At 38.3% G+C, this 21,267-nt stretch overlaps 2 protein-coding genes across 2 annotated transcripts; both read right to left on the bottom strand.

Moving 5' to 3' along the window:
* Positions 1 to 428: 428 nt before the first annotated feature.
* Positions 429 to 5,158, bottom strand: LOC149044715 (TNF receptor-associated factor 6-like). Its single transcript, XM_089207308.1, has 3 exons — positions 4,820 to 5,158; positions 3,864 to 4,397; positions 429 to 3,650 (listed from the first exon to the last, which is right to left on the bottom strand). The coding sequence occupies exons 1-3, from the start codon at positions 4,883 to 4,885 to the stop codon at positions 3,165 to 3,167; spliced, it is 1,086 nt and encodes a 361-aa protein (XP_089063434.1). The 5' UTR covers positions 4,886 to 5,158; the 3' UTR covers positions 429 to 3,164.
* Positions 5,159 to 16,475: 11,317 nt separating this feature from the next.
* On the bottom strand, positions 16,476 to 19,101 carry LOC113686593 (uncharacterized). The gene is made up of 4 exons (XM_089207861.1): positions 19,034 to 19,101; positions 18,136 to 18,187; positions 17,174 to 17,702; positions 16,476 to 16,966 (listed from the first exon to the last, which is right to left on the bottom strand). The coding sequence occupies exons 1-4, from the start codon at positions 19,099 to 19,101 to the stop codon at positions 16,476 to 16,478; spliced, it is 1,140 nt and encodes a 379-aa protein (XP_089063987.1).
* Between the last annotated feature and the right edge of the window lie 2,166 nt (positions 19,102 to 21,267).

Genomic DNA, 21,267 nt, shown 5'->3' with positions numbered 1-21,267 from the left:
CAAACAATTCGGCACTAGGTACAATAATTTTTACCTTATGTCTATACATTTGCAATAGGAAAGCCAATTATGGTTTGCTTAAACGTTTGGGGCATTTCAGAAATCATGTTGAACTTTAAGTGGTATGAACGCAATTAAACCAAGCAAGCTTAAGTACGTTTTGTCGTTTATTTCAATATTTCAGACCTGTTCAATGTATTCTGTGTCCATATCCCATTTAAAACTATCGTTTCGAGCAAGACAGCTTTTTACCGTTGTTTTGAAATGTGAGCAACTGAGTGTACAGTCTTAGAGAATGACGCTCTCCAGCTCGTGCAGATCGAATACGATCGACAGCTATATACAACATATTTAGCCGAATTGTTTGGATATCATAGCCTGACAAAGATTAGCGGTACAGATTTCGATACACCGCAGTCAACAAACCGTAAAAATTGTTCTTATTGACACAACTACGATGAAGGAAAACCAAAATGAAACATAGAGAATTCAATGCAAGTAGACTACGACAAAGGGCTAACGCTCGAAACAGTAGTTTTAATTAAAGACTCTTCGCAATGGCCAATTTGAATTATCAGCTCAGTTGATAAAACAAGATTGTCGTGTTACACTTTGACAGTCTTAGCTCAGTCTCTTTTTGTTGTAAATCCAGCTCTAGTGTTATTTGTTGTAAGATGTGTGCATAGATCAGACTATGTTTCACAAATTCCCTCGGATTTTAGTTCCGTCTTTTAAAGCATAACTGAGAACTATACATAATGTCGGACTTAATTAGCAGCAAAGGGAATTTCCCTTCAAGACTATTTTCTCTTTGTATAGGCCATAACGCTTTTTAATACGCGCGAAATGGCTTGACGTCAGCCGAGGCAAATGCTGTTATTTACATTTTCATTAATATTAATTGGTTAATACCCCGGTTGTGAAAACTAACGAGAGAGTGTCCGATAGTTCGATAGAAAAGTAAGCGAACTTAAGATCTAAAATGAAAATATCCGAAACCCTAATATACTTGTGATTTAAAACAAAAACTTCTGTTAAGGCCAACTGTTGCTGCGCAGAGGCACAAGGCTAAACAATGTTACTTTTGGAAAACAGCGCTAGTCATTTAGGTCCGGTATTGTAGTTTAAAAGGGAGACGTGGGTCAAACAATCAAAGACCTTAAACTTATTTAAGAAAAGAATAAGGAACATGCATTTAGACGAGCTTTTGGATCAAAAGTGCCATTCCCAAATGTGACTCTTAGCCATTTCTTTCAATTGTATGTAAATATTACTTCTTATTATGGAATCTTAGGGAATGTACGTTCTTTAGATTGTACATTGATTCAACCTAGTAACATGCAATTGTTAATATGAGTAATTTAAATGGTATTTGTTACGTCAGAAGGATTGTAATAGTGATTTGAGTGTCTCCAATTAGCGGATGTCTTCTGCTGGTGCTAGATCCCTGAGACACTGAAATAAAGTAATAAAAATTGTAAACATCATTATTATCATTATTGTATTATTATCATTATTATTTAAGATAATTATCATTAGCATATGTGATATTCCCACGCAGGGATCTTTTCTTGAGAATAGTCTGTTGCATGAACTGTTCGTGGGTAGGGCATATCATTTACTCGAAACTAATTTCACCGAAAATGCTTAAATATATCAATGTCTGTTCTTCTTTCGTTTTTAAGCAATGGATGGATCGGCGCCCCCAATGGGATTAGACAACCCGTTCGTTTCTTTGAGATTCGTGTCTTTTTTTTCGATCCCAAGTGTCTCCGATAATTTATAATCTTCCAGCTCTGTAACTTCAAAGATCCCATTCCTTCAGATAGCCATACACGGCTTACTAAGACGCAAGAAGGCACCTGTATCGATAAAAATGTTTTAATCTAACGCGTTGATCGGGACATCAATAAGAATGAACAATTTTTTCCGTTTCTCTCTTTTTTTTTTTTTTTTTTTTTCATATTTTGCCTCTCCAAAAGGACTGCAACTTCATCTAAAACCCTCTTTAGTTGTTTTTCGAAAAAAATTAGTTTTACTCAAATAAACAAGTAAGGCTCACTTTTAATTTCAATGTAATTTAAAATCAACTAGTTGCCTCGACAACTTATCAAATTTAACAGCATCAAGAGTTCAAAATAGTGGACTTCAAAATATTTTCTCCGTGACAAGTTGCAACCAGCAAGCTGAAAAATATTCTACGACTCAATTTAACGACTAAAGCATGTCTTTTTTTAAAGCACAATACACTTAATTTCACTCCTATCTACCTATTCTAAGACAGTGTTTCTCTAGGAAAGGATAGTTGTGTTGTTGTTTTGGATTATAAAAATAAAAGGAGCAATTTCAGTTATCTTGCAGTAAATGCTTTGGATTCACGTTGAAATCTGGAGTTCAAGTGCATATCGATTCAAGTAAACTCTTGGAAAAAATGCATTTTTCGTTTTAGGAAGCTTCTTGAAGTTTTGGGCTAAACTGAATGAATTGAAAAAATAGACCGCTAATGAGGAAGAGAGGAGCAAAATAGTAGTTTGCTGAATTATGTTCTTATGTCCCTGTATTTTGGTGGAAAAATCAAAGCTTTAATTACTCACTTTAGCATCCAGGCAACATTGCACAAGTCCGCATATAATAATAACATCACAAGCCAATGCTAGTACTGGACGAAATTAAGCACGGACACTATGGTATCAGGATATTCTGTAGATGGGTTTGTCAAATGTAGCATAACTATTTGTAAACTTCTAATCAAAAATAGTTATCTTCCAGTAATTGTCGCATACCTCTATCGAAAGAGGCTAGTAGGACAAATTCAAAACGCCCTCATGGCTGATAGCGGAACACTTCGTGTAGATACTCTATTGCAAAAACGTTACGCCGACACCTGGTAACGATGAGACCCAACGTATATATGGGAAATGTTTGCATAGCCCACATAATAAACGTTTTACATTTTCATTATTCATCAAAATTTTTGTTTACGTCAGTTTACATCTTCAAGAAACCGTGAACGGCTTCGATCACTTCAATGCAAAACCAATCGTAGCCATTAAATAATTGTATACCCATAATTAAAACCGTTAGTTCTTATCGTTCATTGGTTTCTTTTTTCAGGCTTAACGTTTTGCAATCGAGTGTGTAGAGAAAAGCATGATAGGTAGCAGTTAGGGAGAAAACTCAATTTTGAGAAAAAGCTTGTCATCTTTTACATAAGCATGACTAAATACTTCCTCTATAGAAGCAAAATTTACAAAACCGCATCCCGTACGACTGATGACTTCTGTTGGCTTCTGAAAGGCTATCATGTCGGGCTGGGCTTGAAGGATTTGGCTTAAATGGTGTTCGGCACCACTCTGATCTATAATGGACAGTGTGATCCTCTGAGTGAAAGGCCACCTTACTTGAAAGTTGTCATACTTCCCCATCATCACGTGCAAAAAGATAGCGACAAACCTGTCTCTTCCATCACCTACGCCATTGAGGTATATCCTCAAGCCAAGCTTGTATCCATAGCGATCAGTTTTGATAGGACAGGTGAAGACAGCAGTTGTGCCTCCATTGGCATCAACATAGCGATGCTGGCTAACCTCAGTAATCTCTGCTATGAAAAATGCATCTCTTGCATTCATTCCCTTTGTTGCTTTTTGTGTCTTGGCCCTACATAAAAGTATTTTATCAATTAAGTTCTGAAATGAACTCTTTCCGCTGAGCATTGAGCTGAAGAAGGAAAAAAGTTCCGGTTTCCTATGATCAAGCTAATAAGCAAAACCCTTAGCAAACTCTCACTAATTAGAAACAGTCAATCCTTTAACTGATACACTAAATAACTTAGTGAAAGAAACATTTTTTAAGCCCAAAGATACTTGCTTGGTAATTTCCTTTTTCCACAATTGCATTTCTTGCATAGTGCAGCTTTGCTGAATTGCATGGTCATTCTCGCCGAGGGAGCTCACACCATTTATTTGGAAATCGTTGGTTTGCTGCTGACATCGAGATTGATCATATCCCCTCAGTAGCCGCAGGCCTGACGTCTCTTGCACCAGGTGGCTACCTCGAACATCCTGATCACTCTCTTGTACTGGATAACCCACTAAGCTATCTGCTGGTGGTGGTGTATCTTGTACCGCTGGTTCCGGGGTAGGTGAACTCAATCCATTGTGAAGTGCACAATCTCCCTGCTGATAGGTTGGCAGCTCTGGTGTCTTCACTCGTTGATCTGAAAGCAGATTTTCCACCTGGATAGGGTAAAACACATTCAGGGCTTCGTCTCCTGTGCATGGTTCAATGAGCTGTAGCTGGTCTCTAACTGCTGTCGAGTCAGGAGGCAAATTCGCCTCTTCGGCGAAGGATGATGCTTCATCACAAGCTCCATCATCAGCAAATAGCAATGCTTGAGCCTACAAAGATAGTGAATTGATTATGCTCAAGAATAGTGGTCGTTCACACGTTTCTTGCGATCACCTGGACGATCGAGTAGCCTTCATTAGAATGATTACAAATCACGGTCTGTCAAATGTTGTCAGTCTGCTTTGTAAAAACGTATAGTTCCATTGAAAAAAAAAACATTTGTCGCTTCCTCTCTTTTTCAGCAATTGCTAAATTAAAGGGGAAGAACTAGGTAAGGCAGATAACAAATTTATTCTTATGAACAAAGGCATTGGAGATTCACTTTGTAACCCTAAGTGTACTTTTCCAAATTTCAATGAATTCGGAATTCTCCAAATATCACAACGAAGTTGTGTGTTACGAATTTCATTCTTTATTCAAAGTATTAACATCACGCTTGGAAGCCATCATTATAGGTGCGAAAGGTACTCACCTCAGAAACTGATAACTCATTATCACACGCGGCGGAAAATCTTGCACCGTTCCTTCTTGAAAACATAAACAAAATGATATAAATTGATTTTAAACTTGTATGGCGTTGAAATTTCTTGCCTTGTATCTTAAATTACGAGTTTGCTTCAATAATTTTGATAATTCGTATTTGGTCCATGCTCGATCAGAGTTCTCAGTTCCTCTGATGCTTTTCTGTCAATTATTCATTCTACCAAGGCTAATAAATGACCAGTGATAGATTGCGATAAAATGCGAGTACACAACAATTTTTAATCCTAACATCACTCTACCTTGTATCAAAATGTTCCATCTCCTCGGCAGAAAAATTATTACAAATTTTCCAATTCATTTGTAACGTTTACCGTTGGTGTTTAATTGGGCGAACGATGTATTTTCACAGTTGCTCGTTCAGTATGTATAATATAATGTAATTTATGCAATGTTATAATTGCATTAATTGGCTAGTCCTTAAAACCTCCACAAGCCTCCACTTGTTTTTGTGACAACGTTCATGACCTCAGTGACAAAATCTATTTAAAGGCAGCATTTACGTTTCCGCTGTACTAAATTAATCATTTATGTAATGATGACGTTGGCTGTGTTTGCAAGTCACGCAATTTGCGCAGGCTCAGTGGTGTTTCCGTGATCGAACGTGGAAGCGATAGATCATTCGATATTCAGTCTAGAAGCGTCTTGTGACTTTGATGTTAATAGCTCAGTTCTCTATCACTCTTCGCGACATTATGGTCTACAATATGGAAAAACTAAGCGTTCCTGATCAAACCAAGCTCAGTCAGGGCTTGAGAATCTTTGTATCAAGGTAAATACTTGCTGGTGGTGTTGAAGTCGACTTAGGCCTGTTCCAGAACATTCTGGATGGAGACGTATTAACCGGGAAACAAGGGTACGGCTACAAACGCTAATTATCAAGAAAAAAAATGGTTAAATGTAGTTGTATCAGGTCTTGTAACATGACATCTTCGCTTCGGCAAAGTAAAAAGTGACTGAATTGCTCTCGAGTGTTCCTTGTCAAGAGGGCCTTAAAGTTGCTGATACCACATTATTGTTCTGTGGTAGACAGCCAAATTTTTCGCTATTGTTTTCGCTCTTGTGTTGCTTGTGGTCTGTCCTCTTTTTTGCTCTATTGTTTTGCTCATTGTCCCTGGTATTTTCATGAAAACGTGCAGCGTTTATTATGTGCATTACACTTCGATTTCAGTTGTACTAAGCGTAGCAAAATATTGTAAAGTTAGCATTTCATGCCTGCCTTATATTGGTTTACATACAATTAACCGAGAAACAAGGGTACGGCTACAAACGCTAATTATCAAGAAAAAAAATGATTCAATGTAGTTGTATCAGGTCTTGTAACATGATATAGGTTGTTTACTTCGTAAAATTAACATATAGAGGAATAGCCTCTAGTCTCAACATTTATATCTCCGACGATTTGAGCTTATTTACAGGGTCAAATTTTACGACATGTCGCAAATTCAGGTATCAAATCGATATTATCAGCAAAACTTGTTCCTATCTGAAATCAGCGATTAATGGTAAATAAAACATGCTCACCTGGTAGTATTGCCGCTATCTAACAATGGACTATCGGTCGAATTCATTGCTTCGAACAATTTAATCAACAAGGCCTACACTTCTTGTTTCTTGATGGTGCTTGCAAGATTCAGAAAAGCTGCGCAACTAGTGTCACTGTGTCACTCGTGTAACTAGTGTAACTGGGGTGTTCCATATATGTATGAGGGAAACATACCGGACTATGACCTCATTTCTATCAGTTGTTGCAATTGGTTACAGGGTCAAATTTTACGACATGTCGCAAATTCAGGTATCAAATCGATATTATCAGCAAAACTTGTGTCACTCGTGTGACTAGTGTAACTGGGGTGTTCCATATATGTATGAGGGAAACACACCGGACTATGATCTCATTTCTATCAGTTGTTGCAATTGGTTACAGGGTCAAATTTTACGACATGTCGCAACTCGTGTAACTAGTGTAACTAGTGTAACTGGGGTGTTCCATATATGTATGAGGGAAACATACCGGACTATGACCTCATTTCTATCAGTTGTTGCAATTGGTTAGTTGTTTCAGGTAAGCGAAATTGAAATCAAAGAATCCGATTGCGCAAATATTCCGGAAATTTACTTCTAGTGCGTCACGACTATGTGTTTTGGACACGTAGTTTTGAACAATGGCGCGCGCGAAAAAAAATTCGCATAATTGCCGTGACATAAGAAAAACATTTTTTTAATTAATGAAGCACTGTGAGCTGGTAAAGGTTCGATTAAGCTCTTTTACATAAAAACTCGAGGACGAAGGGTCAGGACATAAGTTATAACACTTAACATGCTATATATTCGAGTTTCCAAATGAATTAAATGGATGATCTCTTGCTTTCCTAGCATATTAACAGCGGGAGCCATTCTTTTGGTCTCGTCAGGCAAACCGCTGTTTACCCTTAGACTCGATGAAGTGCAACATAGCCAGAAATAACTCCTTTGCTAAATATATCTGAGGTGCTCATGAAAAGAATTTATAGTCTCTGCAGCCTACTAGCTTTTTAGCTTCCGACGGTATTAACTGGAGAGTTGATGCTATAATTAAAAGTTTAGCATGCGACCATTGTAACTTTCGCTTTCTATCGAGACATCTTCAGTTTGTAAAGATACCTAATGATGGAGGATTGACAAGGTTTGCATTGGATTATGACCTCTTAAAAGATCGTAATATTCAAATTTATGATTGGTGCTATGGTAATCTATGCGGTCAAGTTAACGTTCTCAGCCAAAAAAAGTAATTTAATTTGAACAAGACACGACTACACATTTTCTCTCGAAGAAACAATTTTTCACTTCATTTTCACGACAGAGTCCGCTTTCATATGTTAGTTAGGGATAAGTCTTTTACTCGTGATGGACTCATGATTTTCTAGATGCTCAGTTGGCACATTTGGTTATGTTAAACCTCTTAGCATAAAGCGCCGGTCGCTGTAATACTCAGGCACTAGGTACTATACTTTTTACCTTTGCTGTGCACTTGGAATAGGATAACCGATTATAATTCGCTAAAAAGTTTGGGGCATGCTTCTAGTTTGTCTTAAACCAAGTGACGGCGTAGTCCCCGGCGAGGCTTAGTTTGCAAAGGAGTGAGGGCTACTAAGCTGCTTTTCAACGGTCGTGTGTCAGGGTAAATGTGTATGTGGGCCGTTAGAAATGACTAAACTGGACATTTTTAAAGAAACAGCGGCTTAGCGTCGGTTTCACGGGAGAGATTGAGTTTGTAGTGAATTGAAATGAAATTTCAGTATATGTGCTTGGATTCTTCCTTGGATTTGTGGCCGTTGGTCATTTTGAGCTTGGATTTTTTGCTTCTCGGATCGAGTATTCGGAAATGGAGTGTACAGCCTTGGGCTCCACTTATGTACGTAAGAAAACGTAGAAATGGATAACTCGCTAAAATGGGTTCTTTTCAACGTAGTAAGCTATCAAATGACAAGCGATGCACTTTGGAAGTAAGGTGAGGTATGTTTATTGAGAATTTGACTTATTTTTTTGTTCCTAAGAGCGGTGGTAAATATTCCCATACAAACTCTTACGATTTCGCCATGACTCTTAATTCGCAAGATGATCATCTCACAGCTGGAGCTTGGGCCGCCTGTGGTGAGAACATGATATTGAATGCAATTTGGTGTTAATAAGCACAAGTAAACGTTTCAAAGACAACAAAATTGCACAGGGCAAGTGCAATTTGTAGTCTGCTCATTACACCAAAATGCAAGAGAAATCATGTTATCATATGTTAATAATGTACATGAAAAATCGTCATAGAAAGTCAAGACAGACGAAATTTTGAAAGCGTTTGCACGCCATTTGCACTCGTGTTGCAACTTTGCACTCGTATTACATGAGGATGCATTCGTTTTCAGTCAATCAGAAGCGCGTAATTTTTTTTAATGTACATCATAAGGAAGATTAACTTCAGTCGTCTGTACAATCATAGTATTTGTAAAGACCACTGAAACGAGTTCAAACAACTCTTTTCAAAACACAGCACGTCCTGCAGCTGCCAAACAATTCTTCGAGTTGCGCTGTTTCTTGAACCTCTACAGAGATTTCGATACAAATTTTCGAATTCATGTGTAACGCTTTTCTGAAAAATATTTCATAAATAATGTTGGACGTTAAGTGATACGAATACAAATAAACAAAGCTAGCTTAAGTATGTTAAGTCGTTTCTTTCGATATTATAGACGCGCTGAATGTATTCAAATCCATTATAAATCTAACCACATGCATCCTATATGAACAAATTGTTTCGAGTAACATAGTTCTTATCAAAGTTTTTTTGAAATGTATGCAACCTAGCCTACGGTGTCAGAGAATGAAACTCATCCAAGGTCATGCAAATCGAATTTGATTAACAGCTGTAATCGGTTTGCATAAGAAGTGTGTTCGGAGGTGGGTCGAGATCAATATTCAAGATGTGAATAAATTTAAGTGCTGTTTGGCCAAGCAAAATTTCTTGTGGAATGGATTATAGCGAGAACATGTCCATAATTTTCGAGATCTCAGCTATACCTGAATTAACGCAAAGTTAAAATTAGCCAATAAGAGACCAGTTGTCACAATTATCAGTCATCCAAAAGGTTGCCTATGCGTTTTGAATCAAGGTTCACCAGTTTTAATCTTTCTTCATCACGCTTACAACGTTCAGCTTGTACTTTATAATCAGATATTCTCGAACAATAAAATAATGGGTAACACCGGCTTTTAAGGCTTGTTGCTTGCTTTACGCATAATTCTTAATCCAAATTTCCTCTTGTTGATGTCCTCGTTTCGACCTATTGAACCTCGTTTATCAATATTGGAGACTCACGCTAATTTTTCTTTAGGTATTATTTTGCACACGTTCTCTTGTTACCTTCTATCTGTGAAATGGGACCTCTTACGAGACCTCAGTATGGTACAGTAAAGTTGAGTTGATACTAAAACTGAAGCAAATCAGTATTTTCACCAACATTTGAAGTTTTATTTGAGACATTACAGACACAAAGATTGCCTCATAAACTATCAGTTTGCACATGATCGAGTCAGACGTGAAACCTTTCAGTGAGGTATTTTATTTTAGTTTGTTTTGGCTTTCACCGGAGGAGTGTACGGAAGTGATGTAGACTGCTAGATCTGTTTACATTATCCTTTCAACAAAGCTGTGATCCACTCGCACAGCCAAGCATTTCGAGACATGACAGTCCCACATGATTTTTTCATGTATTTATTTTTAGCTTGAAGAATCTGAGAAAACCTCTCAGAAGCTTTCGCTTGTGGAAAAGGTCAGGTTAGGCCATAGATAGATACGGCATAAATGTTTCTTTGCTGCCACTTAGAGATCTTTAAATCGACAGGTTGCGCTTTAAGTCTAAAAACGAAATAGAGGTAGAAAAGTTTAGATAGAAATTTATACCCTACCTCCTCTATAAAAGCCTAGAGCGTTCACCTTTGCCTTAAAAAGATTATTTGAAGGAAATTATGCTGTAGCAATAATCGCGCTGCTAGAGTGCACTGTCGATAAATGTGCTGCGATTCCAAAAACCCTGCAAAGCCACGGCAATGAAATGCACTGAGTTGCTAATAACCGCAAACATAGCTCTATCAGCCCAGTGAAAACCGCCCGGTGCCTGGGCTGGATGTCAAAAAGCATAGCACATTCCAAATGCAAGCTGGGATTTACTATCAATTTAAAAACATTGTCCAGTTTTCTATGATGCATTTAAACCTAGTCACACGCAAATAATAAATGATGAGGTGACCGAACACCTTCGTGATAGAGGCGAGAGTTTTTAACAGCATGGTCGAAATTAGGATCAAAATCCTTGTAACGAGAAAAAGAAAAACCAAGAATAAACGACCTCGCTATTGATCACGCGTACCTCATGATGGAACCCCCTTTCACAAATTCTGCAGATAAAAATTGCCACAAGTGTAAACACGTGCACGACTGGCTTTTGATGAGTAACTCGTTCAGATATTCAGGAATACGGTGTTGACTAATGCAATGTTAACACGAGTGAGTCTTTTATATACCTGCCAACTTTCGATTTTTGCATTGTGGGTAGGTTGTTTTTAAACTGATTCTCAAAAATAGGGGCACTATTTCGGGGAAAGCGGTGGTCTTTTTTTATGATAAACAAGTAAGAGCAGATTCTGATCACTTCGGTTATCATGAAACTCACTTCGGGGAAACCCCTAGTTTTTTCTACATTGTGGGTGAATATTTGCAAGCTCACGTCCCAGATGACCGCAGTCACTTGTCTCGGTGTAATGTGATTGGTCACATGGAACAATTCCGGGTTCCGAGTTCATAGTCTATGAAATTGAAGCATGTAAACACTTTTCTTGAAACTTTTAACAAATTTCAGCCAAACTGCTGCAGTACTGCAACAGTTTAATCGGCTAAGGGGCACCTCAGCATTGAGAATTATTGTGATGCATAATGCCCGCCAGATGGAATGCCTAAAAGTCGACTATAGACCTCTGTTGCACAGGGGATTCTGATGATAACAAGCCATAAACCAATTGAAACTTTTGTTTGCAGGGTGTATATTGCTTTGCTGGCAACGTAAATACGATGCGAATGGCTAACTGGAGCCGCGATCACGTCTGATTTGACTGCACAGGCTTCCGTGGGCAGCTTTCTATGTTTTTTGGATTCAAAAATAGTAGAAGTTTAGGAAAACAGGAATACAAGCTTTCAAGTATGCGTATCGATTATTTGATTTGAGATGATATACCTCAAAGAATGGCTGTGTATGTCTTGTTTCATGACCTCAGAAACCGGCACAAATGTCTCGTAGCTGTAGCTACGTTAATTTTATGAGGAAAATTGCTGTTAAAATTATGAAGGTATTCGTTTCATTCAAATTAGGCGAACAGTTCGGTATCACACTTAAAGTTCAGGGAAGTGAAATTAGTTATCTGTAAAATCATAGTATTTGCAACGTTCTCTGTGATGAGTAACATCTCTTTTCAAAACAAAGCACGAGTAGCTTAACAATTCTCCGAATTGGTTACGCTGTTTTTGTAACCTCTAGATATTTCGATACAAATATTCGAATTCATGTGTAACGCTTTACCGAGCAAATATTTCATGAAACATATTGCACGTTAAGTGATACGAACACAAATAAATCAAGTAAGCTTAAGCATGTTTAGTCGTTTATTTCGATATTTCAGACCTGTTCAATAAATTCAGTTTATTTTTAAGGCTGACCAATCGGTCTATTATTTCTTTGTTGGTTAACGATTATTACTTAATAAGTTTTTTATTTCAATCAGTTTCATTTGAGCACGTATACCAGATATTGTATTTCATATTTCATCGCTATAAGTTGCTGTCGACGCCACCAATTTTGTCTGATATTCACGAACGATCCGCTATCGGAGATTTATCCACAATCGTTAGGAGCTAGACCAAATTCGAATCAAACAAATTCAGCTACAACGTTACCATCAATCGTAACTACGCTATCTTCAACCTTACTTCGCCCTCTTCATCTGCGATTTCACACCGATTTCCTTATTTTCGTTTGTAATTTCTCTGTAATAGCTCTTTCAGCCCAGCAAAAATCGCCTGCTACCTGGGCTGGATGCCAAAAAGCATGATACATTCCAAATGCAAGCTGGGATTTACTACCAATTTAAAAACATAGTTCAATTTTCTATGATTCGTTTAAACTTTGATGAATTTGAATTCACACGCAAATAGTGAATGACGAGGCCTTAACACCTTCGTTATAGAGGTGAGAGTTTTTAACAGCACGGTCGAAATTAGGATCAAAATCCTACTGATGAAAAGAAAACAAAGTATAAACAAGCTCGCTCTTGATCGTACGTACCTCACGATGGAATCCATATTCACAAATTCTACGGTTAAAATGGCCACAAGCGTCCAAACGTGCACGACTGGCTTTTGCCGGCTAACTCTCACACTTTCACGCCTCCATACACGCCTCCACAAACACACACTTCATAACCTCGTGGTCTTCGGTGTATAAACCATTGAAGTAAAACCGTTTGGTCTACAAAACTTACAAAACAAAAGCTTTGAAGGTGGCAAAGTTGTTTCAAATTTTTACGCCATAAGCTTTACGCCGAGATGAATTGCTCAAATAAAATTAAAAATCTCATGCCTAAAAAAAACTGGTGGCTAGCCGGGCTAGATTTCAACGAGCAGAGCATATTTCAGATAAAGGAAGTTTACTATGACGATTTGGGGATTTACTATAATGTTTAACCATGCACCCTGGCTTAAATCAATTTCGAATTCACACGTAAAAGGTGAGTATAAGACGAGTGAAACCAACGACAAGGGAGACAGATGTTTTACATTACCATCGAGAAAAATATTAAGTCTGTCTCGGGTAAAGAAGCTCGATCGTACATGTACTTACCTCATAATGGAACACATTTTTAAAAAGCCTGACGCCGAAAGTCGCCATAATTGTACATACAACCGTCATAAAAGGCAAATACCGCCGTGATAACGTAATGACAACTTTACAAGGAAGTCATCCAATCACGTTGTGGCGGTCACTATAATATCACGTTGTGGCGGTCACATCCAATCACGTTGTGACCGCTACAACGTGATTGGATGACTTCCTTGTAAAGTTGTCATTACGTTATCACGGCGGTATTTGCCTTTTATGACGGTTGTATGTACAATTATGGCGACTTTCGGCGTCAGGCTTTTTAAAAATGTGTTCCATTATGAGGTAAGTACATGTACGATCGAGCTTCTTTACCCGAGACAGACTTAATATTTTTCTCGATGGTAATGTAAAACATCTGTCTCCCTTGTCGTTGGTTTCACTCGTCTTATACTCACCTTTTACGTGTGAATTCGAAATTGATTTAAGCCAGGGTGCATGGTTAAACATTATAGTAAATCCCCAAATCGTCATAGTAAACTTCCTTTATCTGAAATATGCTCTGCTCGTTGAAATCTAGCCCGGCTAGCCACCAGTTTTTTTAGGCATGAGATTTTTAATTTTATTTGAGCAATTCATCTCGGCGTAAAGCTTATGGCGTAAAAATTTGAAACAACTTTGCCACCTTCAAAGCTTTTGTTTTGTAAGTTTTGTAGACCAAACGGTTTTACTTCAATGGTTTATATACCGAAGACCACGAGGTTATGAAGTGTGTGTTTGTGGAGGCGTGTATGGAGGCGTGAAAGTGTGAGAGTTAGCCGGCAAAAGCCAGTCGTGCACGTTTGGACGCTTGTGGCCATTTTAACCGTAGAATTTGTGAATATGGATTCCATCGTGAGGTACGTACGATCAAGAGCGAGCTTGTTTATACTTTGTTTTCTTTTCATCAGTAGGATTTTGATCCTAATTTCGACCGTGCTGTTAAAAACTCTCACCTCTATAACGAAGGTGTTAAGGCCTCGTCATTCACTATTTGCGTGTGAATTCAAATTCATCAAAGTTTAAACGAATCATAGAAAATTGAACTATGTTTTTAAATTGGTAGTAAATCCCAGCTTGCATTTGGAATGTATCATGCTTTTTGGCATCCAGCCCAGGTAGCAGGCGATTTTTGCTGGGCTGAAAGAGCTATTACAGAGAAATTACAAACGAAAATAAGGAAATCGGTGTGAAATCGCAGATGAAGAGGGCGAAGTAAGGTTGAAGATAGCGTGTCAGGAGCGTGGATTCCCCTGCATTCTCCTTTGTAAAATGATAACCGCGTTAACTATGTTAGGGGCGGGGACTCTGGTAACGGTAACGGTAACGCTGACTGACTGTTGATTGAAATATCACTTCCGCTGAACTCTGTTTTAACTTTGGAAAACACTTCATATGACGCGGACTTTATTATCAACTAAGGGAATTTCCCCTCAAGACTAGTTGCATTGCTTTATGCTTATTAAGCAAGCACCTGTATCAATAAAAGTTTTACTTTCAACTGTTGATTGGGACATCGACTGCATTAACGAAATTTTTCGTTGTTGCTTTTTTTTGTTCGTTTTTTTTTTTTTTTTTGTTGTTTTTCTTTTTACATATTTTGCTTCTCCAACAGGACTGCAATAATTTAAAACCCTCTTTAGTCGTTTCCGAAAGAACGAGTTATACTCAAATATAAAAGTAAGGCTCAGTTTTAATTTCGATGTAATTTATAATCAACTAGTTACCTTAACACCTTATCAAATTTAACAATATCAAAAGTCTAAAATAAAGGACTTCAAAATATTTTCCCCATAACAAGGTACAACCAGCAAGCTGAAAAATATTCTACGACTCAATTTAACGATAAAAGCATGTCTTTTGTAAAAGCACAATACACTTGATTTCACTTCTATCTACCCATTCTAAAAGAGGGTTTGCCTAGGAAAGGATAGTTGTTTTGTATTATAAAAATAAATGGAGAAATTACAGTTATCTTACAGTAAATACTTTGGATTCACGTTGAAATCTGGATTTCAAGTGCGTATCGATTCAAGTAAACTCTTTAAAAAAAACGCATGTTTCGTTTTAAGAAGCTTTTTGAAGTTTTGAGCTAGACTGAATGAATTGTTAAAAGAGACGGTTAATGAGGAAGAAAAGAGCAAATAATTTGCCAACGAGATGGAAAATAGTTAAGATTGTCCTTGAGTTTTAAAGCAAAAACTTGAAACAATACAACATAGCTCTCTACACATCACAGATATCTTTAAGGGTTGTAACGTGCATGTTACTTCATTGTGCTTCGCATATAGCTGGTTAAACTAGCCTACCATTAAAGATAGTAGAGATGCTCACATACGGACCACATAGAACCATCTTCCACTTTTTAAAAATTACACAAATGTCTACACTTCTGGTAAAAAGAATCTTGTAGATTTCACCTCTCTCATCAGAGGTTGGTTTTTTTCGGCTAAAGGTTATTTTTTGGCCATTTTACGGCTCAAGCTGAATTTCTCCCCATTGCAATTGAAATAATATATATGCGGTAAACTTTTGTGACGACCAATAGCTAAAATATGTCAGCGTTTTTACGCTTAACAGTTATTTTTTTTTCGACGTTTTACGGCTAACGGTTAACCCCATTGAGACCCTCTCATCAAGTCTACGTGCATGCTTCCAAACAGAAAAAGCCGGGCGTAATTCGCTGAATTATGACCAAAAAAAACTACAAAAAAATTTAGATGTTAGTATGTCCTTGTTTTGTAGTAGGAAAAATCACTGTAGCATCCAGGCAACATTGCACAAGTCCGCATATAATAATAGTGTTAAGTGCCAACGCTGATGCTAGACTAATTAAGCAAGGATACTGGGATATTAGGATATTTTATGAATGGTTTTGTCAAATTTAGCACCATTCTTTGTAAATTTCTGATCAAAAAGAGTTCTCATCCAGTAGTTATAGGATATGTCTATCGAAAGAAGCCAGTAGGACAAATTCAAAACATCTTCATTGCAAAAACGCGGACATCTAGCTAAAAAATATGATCCATCAACAATGAGACCCAACAGAGTAATGGGAAATGTACGCCCAGCCCGCATAATCAATGCTAACTTTTTTTAGGCTTAACGTTTTGCAATCGAATGTGTAGAGAGAAGCACGATATGTAGCAGTTAGGGAGAAAACTCAATTTTGAGAAAAAGCTTGTCATCTTTTACATAAGCATGACTAAATACTTCCTCTATAGAAGCAAAATTTACAAAACCGCATCCCATACGACTGATCACTTCTGTTGGCTTCTGAAAGGCCATCATGTTGGGCTGGGCTTGAAGGATTTGGCTTAAATGGCGTTCGGCACCACTCTGATCCATAATGGACAGCGTGATCCTCTGAGTGTAAGGCCACCTTACTTGAAAGTCGTCGTACTCTCCCATCATCATGTGCACAAAGATGGCGACAGACCTGCCTCTTTCATCACCTACGCCGTTGAGGTATATCCTCAAGCCAAGCATGTATCCATAGCTATAAGTTTTGATGGGACCGATGAAGACAGCAGTTGTGCCTCCATTGACATCAGCATGGCGATGCTGCCAAACCTCAGTAATCTTTGCTATGAACAATGTATCTCTTGCATTCATTCCCTTTGCGGCCTCTTTTAGTTCGGCCCTACATAAAAGTAGTATGAAAATTAAGTTTTAAAATGAAGGTATTTCCGATAAGCATTGAGCTGTACAAGTTAAAAAGTTCCAGTTTCTTATGACCTAGCTAATAAGCAAAGACCCCTTAGCAAGCTCTTACTGATCAGCAACAGTCAATCCTTTCTCTGTTACACCAAATGATTTAGTGAAAGAAATATTCTCTTAAGCCTAAGGATTAGATACTTGCCTGGCAATTTCCTTTTTCCACAATCGCAACTCTTGCATATTACAGCTTTGCTCAATTGCTTGGTCATTCTCACTGAGAGAGCTAATAACATTTACTTGGAAATCGTTGGTTTGCAACTGAAATCGAGGTTGATCATCATATCCCCTTGGTAGCCGCAGTTCTGACGTCCCTTGCACATCCTGATCACTCTCTTGTGCTGGATACCCCACTAGTCTATCGGCTGGTGGTGGAGCATCTTGCACTGCTGGTCCCAGGGTAGGTGCACTCAATCCATTGTGAAGTGCACGATCTCCCTGCTGGTAGGATGGCTGCTCTGGTATTTCCATCCGTTGATCTGAAAGCACATTTTCCACCTGGACAGAGTGGAATACAACCAGGGCTTCGTTTCCTGTGCATGGTTCAAGGCGCTGTACCTCGCCTCTAACTGCTGTCGAGTCAGGGGGCAAATTTATCTCTTCAGCAAAGAATGATGCTTCATCAGAGGTTCCATCATCAGCAAATACCAATGCTTGGGTCTACAAAGACGGTAAATTGCTTATGCTCAAGAATAGTAATAGTTCACGCGTTGCTTGCTATCATCTGGACGATCAAGTAGTCTTCATTAGAATAATTAAAAGTCACGGTCTGTCAAATGTTGTCAGTCTGGTTTATGAATACGCATCGTTTCAGCGAAAAAAAGGATTTATCGTTTTCTCTCTTTTTTAGCAATTGCAAAATTAAAGGGGAAGAACCAGGTAAGCCAGATAACGAATTAATTCTTATCAATAAAGACATCGAAGATTCAATTTGTAGCCCTAAGTGTACTTTTCCAAATTTCTATCTTCGTTTCCTTTGAATTCGGAATTCTTCAAATGCCACTACGAAGTTGTGTGTTACGAGTTCCATTCTTTATTCAAAGCATTAACATCACGCTTGGAAGCCATCATTATAGTTGCTAAAGGTGCTTACCTCATAATCTGATAATTCATTATCGTAGGCGAAAAATCTTGCACCGTTCCTACTTGAAAACATAAACAAAAGACATAGGTTGATTTGAAATTGTATCGCATTTAAATTTCTTGCCCTTTATCTTAATTTACGAGTTTGCTTCAATCATTTTGATAACTACTATTTGTTCAATGCTCGACAGAAGGCTTTCAGAGAACATAATAAGACCCTATGAGAATGAATAACTTACGAAATAAGTTTTTTTGTCTCGTAATCACTGCAAAAAGAGCAGTGATGAGAATGCAAAGGTTCAAATGGGCAAATGTGCTTATGTAAAACCAAGCGCTTCGGTACCAGCGTTTTTTTCGCCCGCGAGAAAGTTTGGGCCCTGGGCGACATTAACCGGCGAGGGGTCTACAAGCAGAAGCGATTGGTGCTGGATCCCCTGTGCTCTTCTTGCTGGTTCCCAGTTAACATTACTCTCGGGCGAAAAAACGCTCATCCGCAGAGCTGTTAACGAAAGCCTGCTATTAGGCTGTCAGTATACGAACGAAAAAAAAATTCAAAATTTCCGAACGATTCAAACAGAGACAAATGACAGTTCACGTGGGATCAGAACGGAAAAGCAACTGAACTGAAATTCATGCATCAAAAGAGAATGCTGGTGATTTTATAGTTGCAAAATAAAGATATTTTTTAAAGGAAACAGCAGTTTACCTAAGCCCCGGATTTTAATGGATTCTAAACGCAAAATGTAGCCTAAGTCTCTAATTCATCTGGATCATCTTTATTAAATTTCAGTCAATGAAATCAGAGTGCTCAGTTCCTGTGATGGCTAATAAATAATGGGTGATAGATTGCGATAAAATGCGAGTACACAACAATTATCTAATCTGACCACCGTCTAACATCACTATACCTTGCATCAAAATGTTCCATCTCCTCAGCAGAAATATCATTACAAATTTTCAAATTCATGTGTAACATTTTACTATTCGTACCTAATTGGACGCACAATGTATTTCACAGTTGTTCATTCAGTATGTATGAAATAATGTAATTTATGCAATGTTATCTTAAATCTGTCAATGCCCACTTCCAGCCTCCAGTAATATAATTTATGCAATGGTATATAAGAACTGTTGTTTGACAGTTCCTTTAAAGTTATTCTATCGATTTGATTTTTCCATTTTTAATTCTACCAAGCTAATACATGAAAGGGATACAAAGTAGGTGATAGATTGCGATAAAATGTGGGTACACAACAATTATCTTTAAAACCACCGACTAAAATCACTACACCTTGAATCAAAATGTTCCATCTCCTCAGCACAAAAATCATTACTTCTTGAGCTGCAAGAATTAGAGAAGCTCATGTCGTTTCGATTTCCACGGATGATATTACTGGGATCGTCCCAAGATACGTCTTCCTTTTTCAGTCCGTAAGAACAAGTAGGGGTGCCCTATTTCAAAATCCCTTTAAAGGCAGCATTTACGTTTCCGCTGTACCTAGTAAATCCTTTATGTTATGATGACGTAGGCTTAACTTTGCAATTCACACAATCTGCGCAGGCCCAATGGACGCAAGGCGATGGATCAATCGTTTTTCAGTTTAGAAGCGTCTTGTAACGTTCATGTTGATAACTCCGTTTTCTAAAACTCTTCTCGACATTATGGTCGACAATATGGAAAAAGCTAAGCGTCTGTGGTCAAATCAAGCTCAGTGAGGGCTTGGGAATCTTTGCATCAAGGTAAATAGTGGGTATAAATAATGGTGGGTGACTTTAATATTGATTATTCCACCAAGAATCAGTTACGCCGTAAACTTGATGAATTTGCATTACAACACAGTCTTTCTCAGATTATTTGTAAACCTACTCGGGTCACTGAGAATTCTAGCACCACGATAGACTTGATGTTCGTTAACAACACTCACAGGGTCGTGCAGTCCGATGTTCTGCAGTCAAGCATCAGCGATCATAGCATTGTGTTCTGTACTATCAAGGGAGGTGTAAAGAAACTTCCACCAAAGTTGCTCGAGTATCGTTGTTTTAAAAGCTACAACAAAGAAGCATTCTTGCGTGATCTCAGCAACTTACCTTGGAGCATAATCGAAAGTGCTAATGATGTTGATGATGCCGTGTTCCTCTGGGAAGGTCTTTTCAATAGCATTGCAAACGACCACGCTCCGATAAAATCAAAGCGTGTGAAGGGGACAAAGACACCGTGGGTTACGAACAAACTCCTCGAAATTCGGAGTGATCGAGATTACCACTGGAAACAGGCTCAGAAGTGTAAGAACTCGCAGTATCACTGGCAAATGTACCGAAAATTGAGGAACTGTGCGAATAGCGAGGAAAAGAAGCTGAAATCGAAATATTATTGTCGGCTGATAGAAGATGCTAAAGGTGACAGCTCCAAGATGTGGAAAGCAATTAAAGAGACACTTCCCTCTAACCACAATGAAATTAATGCAGTTTTTGGTCATGGAAAATTGCAGACTGGCCCCAAAGGCATTGCAGAAACTCTAAACAATCACTTTTCAAGCATCGGCAAGAGCCTTGCAAAGGCCTTTCGTGGTTTAAAACCGACTCAGTACGATGCAGTTCCTACCTTATCGTTCTCTCTCAAGTATGTGACGTCAGCCTTTGTTGAAAAGCAGCTGCGCCTAATGAAAACCAATAAAGCGGTAGGACTAGACAGCATTAGTGCACGTTTACTCCGTGATGCAGCAAATGTACTTGCTTCACCTCTGCGGGATATCATAAACCTCTCTTTTGAGAAGGGTCAATTCCCATCATCTTGGAAATGTGCGAAAGTGACTGCTCTTTTCAAAGAAGGTGATAAGTCCGATAAAGATAACTATCGTCCCATTTCTGTCCTGCCCACGGTCAGTAAAGTAATTGAGAGAGCTGTTCATTCTCAACTTTACGGCTACCTTGACTCCAACAATCTGCTTGCTGTGAACCAGTTTGGCTTTAGACGTGCAAGATCTACCGCTTTAGCTCTAACGCAGTTTACCGATGAAGTGCTAAGTAATATGGATAAAGGTTTAGTAAATGGTGTAGTTTTTATTGATCTGAAGAAGGCCTTCGACACCGTTGACCATGTCATTTTACTCGGGAAGCTCAAATCTCTAGGATTACACAGCAA

Source organism: Pocillopora damicornis, chromosome 5 (assembly GCF_964200805.1).
Source record: "Pocillopora damicornis chromosome 5, jaPocDami1.2, whole genome shotgun sequence".
NCBI classification, from domain to species: Eukaryota; Metazoa; Cnidaria; class Anthozoa; order Scleractinia; family Pocilloporidae; genus Pocillopora; species Pocillopora damicornis.
Note: the sequence above shows the minus strand (reverse complement) of the source record. Positions and strands in the feature narration are given on the sequence as shown.

Excerpts from the sequence above, each read along its gene's own strand:
- LOC149044715 (XM_089207308.1), bottom strand. The coding sequence starts at position 4,885 with ATGTTTTCAAGAAGGAACGGTGCAAGATTTTCCGCCGCGTGTGATAAT. Across the intron at positions 4,398-4,819 it reads ATGAGTTATCAGTTTCTGAG|GCTCAAGCATTGCTATTTGC; the intron begins GTGAGTACCTTT and ends CTATCTTTGTAG. Across the intron at positions 3,651-3,863 it reads AAAAGGAAATTACCAAGCAA|ACACAAAAAGCAACAAAGGG; the intron begins GTATCTTTGGGC and ends TGTAGGGCCAAG.
- LOC113686593 (XM_089207861.1), bottom strand. The coding sequence starts at position 19,101 with ATGTTACACATGAATTTGAAAATTTGTAATGATATTTCTGCTGAGGAG. Across the intron at positions 17,703-18,135 it reads ATGAATTATCAGATTATGAG|ACCCAAGCATTGGTATTTGC; the intron begins GTAAGCACCTTT and ends CCGTCTTTGTAG. Across the intron at positions 16,967-17,173 it reads TGCCAGGCAAGTATCTAATC|CCGAACTAAAAGAGGCCGCA; the intron begins CTTAGGCTTAAG and ends TTTTATGTAGGG.